This window comes from Garra rufa, chromosome 9 (assembly GCF_049309525.1).
Source record: "Garra rufa chromosome 9, GarRuf1.0, whole genome shotgun sequence".
Classification (NCBI taxonomy): Eukaryota; Metazoa; Chordata; class Actinopteri; order Cypriniformes; family Cyprinidae; genus Garra; species Garra rufa.
In genome coordinates this window covers 42,399,710-42,408,133 of record NC_133369.1, presented here as the reverse complement: position 1 = coordinate 42,408,133, position 8,424 = coordinate 42,399,710, and the positions used below count along the sequence as shown (strand labels likewise).

General features: G+C 35.3%; 1 protein-coding gene across 1 annotated transcript in view; it reads left to right on the top strand.

The window, feature by feature from the left end:
* The first annotated feature begins 604 nt into the window (after positions 1-604).
* cldnd1a (claudin domain containing 1a) overlaps positions 605-8,424 on the top strand; it is an 11,028-nt gene continuing 3,208 nt past the window's right edge. The window contains exons 1-2 of the mRNA XM_073846896.1: positions 605-1,174; positions 1,292-1,399. Of these exons, the coding sequence (XP_073702997.1) occupies positions 883-1,174; positions 1,292-1,399 (400 nt within the window). The 5' untranslated portion in view covers positions 605-882. The remainder of the gene's footprint in view (positions 1,175-1,291; positions 1,400-8,424) is intronic.

Sequence of the window (8,424 nt, the reverse complement as noted above, 5' to 3'; positions counted from 1 at the left end):
ATATCCTAATGGTTGACAATGACAATGTACAGTGACAATGTATTCTTACAAATATAAGGTAAATCAGGTACAGTTGTTCAGGGGTACATCTGAGACACCTTAAATAACTTCCGTGCGCAACAAGTCTGATCTGTGATATTTGCTTCGCACAATTTAGTATTTTTTACCGTTACTCAAATTTTCAACTGTTACTATTAAAACGATGAACTGTACTTCAGTAGTGTATTGCTATTATTGTACAATGTATTGCAAATAACTAAAGAAATAATCAATTAAAATACTGCATGGAAATAAAAACTGTTGAATTTTTATTTTTAAAGGTATTTTACATTTAGAATGAATTGGTTAGGCAGCTTTACAGCATTACAGATGGGTACAGTTGAAACAACAACAAAAAAGATTCTTGTGTTTATGAGTTAATTGTAGCAAATTTTACATACTTATGGATGTTCATTATTAATAGTTTAATAGACAACTATATAAAATGTCCTGAAAAAACACATACATATATATATATATATATATATATACTGCATTGGTTCGTCTGCATCACAATGTACTCCTGTATTAGAAGAATAACGTTTCCTGCAGTAAACTACATTACCCATAATCCCGTGCTGTCGGCTCTAAATCTTACAGGAACACGCATGGATTTATCAACATATCTGCTTGTAAACATCACATATATGTTCACCTTTAGCATATGAACACATGAACTCTCTTTACCGCGTTGATATTGAAACGAAGACCCTCGATTCTTCACTGAGTTTTATTCTCGGGCTGACAGATGGTGTGAAACAGATGGGCGGAAAATAGGACACGAAAATACAACGAGACAAACGCGTTTGTGTTTATCGAGAGACGCATAAAGACTGAGTAACGATGGTGGATAACCGGCACGCCACAGCTCTGGTCATCGCCGGTGTTTTAAGCGTCCTGGCGTCCGTTTATCTGTCGGTGTCGATCGGCTCTCCGCACTGGTACCGGTACACGAGCCCTTCGGTCCGCGCGGAGCCCAACGCCACGGAGCTGCGCGCTCTGCAAGAGGAGTTTCTGGAAGGAGACTTTGACGAGAAAACCGTTAGCGACGCGCTATTTCGCATGAACGGAACGCTTGGTCTGTGGTGGAGATGCGTTCAGACGCCCACCGACGCGCACTGGTACAGAGAACCAGGTGAATGTTATTATCCTTAACATTATCAGCACATCTTCTCTTGTTATCGTAATGATCATGTTGAATGTTGTCTCGTGTTCTCCTTAAGGATACTCTAGTGACATTTGTGTTTTCCAGATCCAAAGATGGTGATGGAGTGTGTGAGTTTCAGTCTCTCACAGCAGTTCACTCCAAAATACAAAGAGCCCGGAAATCACAACAGTGGAGAAGATATGATACGAACCTGTGAGCAAACACACACTTCCCAGATAGCAGACCAACACTGAATCAACATTGAATCAATGTTAATGCATCAATCATATTATCATTGAATCAATGTTGACATTTGACATTGTTTTTTCATCAGTTTTGCACGCTGAAATAATGTTATTTCAATGATGAAAAATCGATCAAGATGGTCATTAAATCTACATTTCTTCAACTTAAATTAAATCACTTAACATTGAATTAACATACAAACATTATCAAATCAATCATGCTTTTTACTTTTTTCCATCAGAGAACCTGCATGACTGTAATTAATATGGTTTTGAAACAAGTCACTCAAAGTAAACATCCTTCAGTTGACATGCAAATGTGTTTATTTTTGCCTCACACTATTTGAACAATAATAAAAATAACATTGAATTCAGGTAAAACAAATTATTATTTAAAAAATCCAACAACAAAAAACTTTGTGGTAACTTTAAAAAAATATAGGCCCTGATTCGCAGACAGGGCTTAGCTTAAATCAGGACTACACCTTAAGCCCGGCTCACACTACAGGAGTTTTAGCCCGATTTTGCCCCGATTTTCCCCTCCCGAGAATCGGAGCAAAAATCTTGTCAAGCACCTCGATCGGCCCCGATGTTCGGCGCAGATTATCTTGTAATGTGAGGCGTTCAAAGATCGAATATTGCATCTCCCGATCTGCTAGCTCACAGATCGGGGCTGCCCCGATCAAATCAAACATGTTTGATATTTAAGATTTTAAATCGCGATGATGACGCTATGTGCTTATCAGTACTTTCACAACAGCCAATGCGTGACCACAAAACACGGGTCGTTTAATAGTGGAGATGAAGGAAAATGCTTCTTGAGTTTTTGTAGTAACTGTCTTGTCAGCATAATGTGTCGAAAACGTACCACAACTGTAAGGAGAAAGAGGAGCTATGCTGAGGTAAAATTGTCTTATAGTTTTGAATAGGCAGATTTTTACCACAGCGGTAGCGAAGTGATTTATAAATATATATACTGACGTTTGTGTACATAGGCCTATATATAAATACATATGTATATAATTTTGAAACACAAAATAAATTAGGCTCAAACATTATTAACAAACGTGCCTGTTTATTTTAGCACTTACGTCAGTGAACAAAAAACGCTCAAATAAATTAAAGAAATAATATATTTAAATAAGAAAGTAGCCTAAATACAATGTTAAATAGGCTATTAAACAAACATTCGTTGCAAAAATGTCGGACAGCTCATCAGAACTACTGGCCCGAGTCCGACTGGAACCTGTCTTTTTTCCTCTTTCTCTTCCCCATTACACAGCTGCTGTCTTTAATAGCAAAGTGATTACATTTATTTTCGTTTCTTTAGTTTATAAAGTGAATTTAGAGATATATTTGGAACACTTTTTGTTTGTTCAATTCAAGTTTTTTTTTTTTTTTTAAGTAATGCGACCAGCGGCAAACAGATCAATTTAGCCTTCTCAAGCCATCACGATTTAAATTAAAATATATATATATATATTTGTTTAATCGTTTAACCTAGATTATGTGTGCTAATAGGCACATATCCAATCGTTTGCGGAGATTGAAAGCTGGAGCGCACCTATAGGACATGCATTCGCCGGTGCAATGTGAAACTTCATTTTTGCTCATAAAGCGGTCAGAGTAATATATCATCCAGAATTGTAAAGGGTCTACCTTAGTTCGTGTGTACACAGCGTTAACAAAACGTGCTTTTGAAGAAAACAAACAGGATACGCTTTCTGATGTCTGGTGTTAAAAAGGAGCGCTTCACAATAATTAATATACGCTTTAAATTATTACTTCACTACTATAAAACGAAATAATTAAAATCGAAAACAAAACTCTTTCATAAGATATAGGCCTAATTCATAAAGATGCATTTAGGCTTTAAAAGTGGACTTATTATTATTAATTCAAATATCTCCTTAATTTTTGCCCCGACACATTCTGGGGCCATTGAGACCATCACAGCCCTGGTTTTGAACATACCAGGTGAGTGCACAAGTTAACCTATGTAAACATTAGTTGCTGAAATGGAGATTGGCTGTGTGAGATCAGGAGGCATGATAATCCTAATAATATCTTGTAGTGTGTGATGCGCCAGGATTTTCAAATCTTATAGTGCGTGCATGTTTAAGATTTCAGGTAAAATAATCTGCGAAGATTCTCCTTATGTGTGCGCTGCAACCAGATTTCATAATCGGTTAGGATTTTAAAACTCCTGTAGTGTGAGCCGGGCTTTAGTTAAATTAGGCTATTTAAACAGCTTTTATAAAATCCAAGGGAAAAAAACACATTACTGGTGTGCATCTGAGACAAAACAACGGCAATGACATTTTAAGATCTGTCAGAGTAAGTTATTTTCAGTTGAGAGAGCTTAAACGTGAGTTTAGTTTGGGACTAGCCTTGTGAAATGGGGGACAGAGCTTAAAATACAATGTACATACAGGATATGATAAAATGAATGACAGAGTGGCCTTAATACATGGAACAGTTAATTCTGAATTTATAAAGCAAATGCCAGGAGAAGAGCCTGTAAAACTGACAACATATAACAAATGCAACCTGCATCTGCAAAATGGAAGTAAATGGAAATTAAAACTCACCATCAAAGCTAGAAACACTAACATACCACAGACTGAGACATTACCAGTTTGCTGTTCAGGTCTTGAAGTTTGAAATTTTTCATGGATTGAAGCTACCTTTCTTATTGAAAAAAGATGTCCTGTCTCCTCATTAAACAGATAGTCTGAACTCAGGGCTTTCCATGAGGCAATGTCCCCAAGCCATACAGGACCACATTGGAGCCAATGTTGCACTGTCACAGAAATGATGATATCTGAGGCCTCCTTTTTCTCAGCTTTCACTTGTTGTAAGGCATCTAAAGTATAAAAACAAACAGGACGTTAAAACTGCACAATGGTGTAAAACATTTGATTAGTAGTAGTGTAAGTGAAAGAAGGTGGGTCCTAAATATTTGGAAATGTGACTTAATGTACTACAAAATTAAGTGCAAATTGTAATTAGAATTTAATATGGCAGATGAGTGCACTTAAAATAAATATTTTTTTCTGTCTACAAAGTTAAGATCTATTGAAAACATAATTAAGGCTTTTCTCATTAGAGTTAAGATGTTTAAGACTTTTAATGGATTTAAATTTGATCAAACTGAATTTAAGACAAAAGGACCCATGTGGACCCTGACTTATGCACATCTTGGAGCCTGGTGTCTGCAAATTGAGTTTTTTTGTTCAGGCTGATCTCTCAGTCTCCTACTGCCCAGTTCATCTGAGAAGACAGCTCACTGGTTAGAGTACAACACAGCATCCTAACACGTGTCTCCAACAGCAAAACAGCCGACCTAAAAGGGTGTCAGGAACATATTTGCAAAAAAAAAAAAAAACATGGATAAGTTACAAATAATTGTCATGGGAATGTAGTTGTTGTTTTTTTAAGTTATAAAACATTAAAAACAGCATTTACTTGGTAGATGCATATTGAATAAAAAACAAACTTTTGTCAATAAATAAATAAAATAAAAATAATATAATCTTAAAATGTAAATTACCATCACACATCTGGCATCTTCACATTAAAGAGTCCACTCTGGTAGCTGCCATTACTTGAAACCCCAGACACTGGTTCAGCTAGTTGTTCAGTCCTGATGTGAGCAAAGCTGTGAAATGTCCTTCTGATGGGCCTACGAAAAGGAAAAAATGGAGGGTGAATTAGGTTATTAGGTTAAGCAAATTCGTTTTGTGACACACTGACTTAAGGTGTTAAGTATTAACGTTATATTAAGCTATTAAAGAAAATAATCAAAAATGTGACCCTGGTCCACAAAACCAGTCATAAGTGTCAATTTTTCGAAATTGAGATTTATACATCATCAAAGGGCTGAATAAATAAGCTTTCCATTGATGTAAGGTTTGTTAGGACAGGAAAATATCGGTCTGAGACATAACCATTTGAAAATCTGGAATCCGAAGGTGCAGAAAAATCTGAAATACTGAGAAAATCGCCTTTAAAATTGTTCAAATGAAGTTCTTAGCAATGCATATTACTAATCCCAAATTAAGTTTTGATACATTTAGGGTAGGAAAATTAGAAAATATCTTCATGGAACATGATCCTTACTTCATATCCTAATGATCTTTGGCATAAAAGAAAAATCGATCATTTTGACCTATACAACGTATTTTTGGCTATTGCTACAAATATACCTCTGCTACTTAAGACTGGTTTTGTGGTCCAGGATCACATATATTAAACTAATTACAAAAAATTTTTGAAAATCAAACAATGCAAGGTTTCCCCTTTATATCAGTCAAAGAAGGAGCTGAGAGAAATTCAAAATAGGTCGATAGCACGAATAAGAAATTTGTAAAAATATTTATTACATTAAAATTTTCCATTCTATATTTTTTCAGGATAGAAAGTCAAAATCGCGATCAGTCTGCTTGTGCTGTCACATATAGTGTTGAAACACAAACATTCAAACAGCACTCTCACTATTGTATCTGCTAGAGGTTGGTGGAAAAACAACCGAAATGTAATATATTTAACGAAAATCCTTACCTGGCCGTTCGTTGGTCCGGATGGCGCGCGTTCATGTGACTCATCGCAGACTCGCAGTTCACTCGGACTTGTCCAGATAAAAACACACAAGTTGTAAGGAAGATGAATAGTTAAATACACGCGAAATGAAATAAAGTCAATGTAACTTTAACTTACTTCTTTTCTCTGAGGTGAATCAATACGCATCTGTCAACTGTCGTCAAATAAAGGGAACTCTCTGTAACGGAAGTAAATGAAGTTACACGGATTATTTTATTATTATTTCTAAGCGTTATATTTTATGTCAATTTTTTGTGACCTTTTATTACTTACCTTTAATAAAACAGTTTGACGTTGCCCCTTCTGCGTCCGTTTGGCATTTGAAATCTGTAATGCCGCGCTTTGATTTGATTGGCGGTTGGCAGCCAGCTTTAAGTAGCATTACTGCCACCTCATGGATTGGATTGAGGCCCATAAAAAAACTCTGAATTCTTAACCTATTCTTTTAGGTGATTCAGTAAATGTATGCAAATTCTATATGATTTAAATCTCACAATTATAATGAATATATAAATCATAAATAATATAAATAGTTATAATTTAAATGTTTAATTATAATTTGAAAGTATTTTGCTTTAAAAAAAAAATAAATGTTTAATTTAATATTATAATATATACCTGGATGACCACAATAATCATAAAGACATTCATTGGAGCATTTATTCAGTATCAGTCTCTGGCTGAATGTGCTCCTCATAGCCAAAAACAGCTAGCTAATGAACACATTATTAGCAGCAGTAATAGTAGTAGTAGCTATGTTTTTAGTAATTAATGATTAAATGCAACTACTACTACTATTGCTGTTGCTAATAATATCCCGCTGGTTTATCTGACTTCTATCTAATGGTAGCAATTCTATGTTAATCTGCACACTCTGCAGTTTTATTTGTGTATTTATTGGTGCTGCTAGTGGTGATGAGTTCACAAAATTAACAGAATTTATTGTTTAATGAGCATGTGCCCAATACATTTCTGGAAAATGTGCCATATTTAAGTGTTGAATGAGGGATTGACAGTCTAAGTCCCACTGTGAAATGCTGACCAAAATCAACATTGATTCAATATTTTTTATTTCAACACAGAAAAGCATTGAATTATCAACATTGATCCAATGTTATTTAGCATTGATTTTTTGAACCTCAACCAAAATGATGATTCTGATGGAATTTCAACATTGAATCAATGTCACCTTGCTATCTGGGTTTGTAACACACTAAATGTTTTCAAGCAATTTCTGAAGGTAAACGGTCAATAGTCCAATTACAGGCAGCAGGAAAAACAAAAAAATAAGACAAAGATGCTAATGAAATAAACAGTGCTTTCGGTTTAGATTCTCCACTGAAAAACCGATGCTATTATTGCTCTCATATCTAGTGAATGTCTCGTCTCTGGTGATATGTTTTGAACACAGTTAATGTATTTATACTATTTGTCATTTTATTTGTTTGCTTCTAAACATTGCTGCATTTTCTGTATTCGGGTCAGTTTGATTTGTATAGTATATAGTATATATATTCACGTTGCACATTATTTCAAAGCAGCTTTACAGAAAATGATATCTTAGTATCTTCATACCTTTAGTCACTAGTTAGATATGCTATAAGTCACTTTATGTGAGTGGAACACATGCAAAGAATTGCTGCAAACTAATTAATGTTTATTTGAAATAATCATTCGAAACAATTAATTTGACGTTTATTCTGTTGGCGAGAGAGCCGTGAATGCATGAACACCTCGAGCGCGTCTGAACTCTGCTGAGCTTCACCCTCAAAATAAGACGCTTCTGAAAGTCAAACAGCAGAACTCGGCAGCCAGCCGGCTAATTTAAAAATGCAAATATCGGTGATATCAGTATTGGCTGTAATGCTTTACTTAAGCAATAAGGTACGAGAGGCCGTGCGGAGTGCCTGCAACCCCTTCAGCCGTGATTTATTCATGATACAGCACGGCCTCAAGTACCTTATTGCTTTTATAAAACGGTTACCACACAATAAAAATATTAATATCAAAAATACATATTAGTTTATATATATATATTAGGTTGTACGTTTTCATAAAGTAAAATCATTAACTGCCTTCCGCTGTAAAAAGTAGTCCCTAACTGCTAAAGCTTTGTTTACGTTGCTAAGGGTGGTTGCTAAGGAGGTTCAATGATACACAAAACCGTTGAGTGAAGCGGTCATAGCCGTGCTGTATCATGAATACGACACAGCTGCTGACCAATCAGAATTGAGGAATGGAACTAACCGTTTTATAATAGTCTTTTTTGACTTCAGTGAGAGCTCATGCAGCTGCAATTTTTTTCAGAGTCTGAACTATTTATTTCATAATTCATGTTTACTAGGGATGTAACGGTATCAAAACTTCACGGTACGGTAATACCTCGGTATG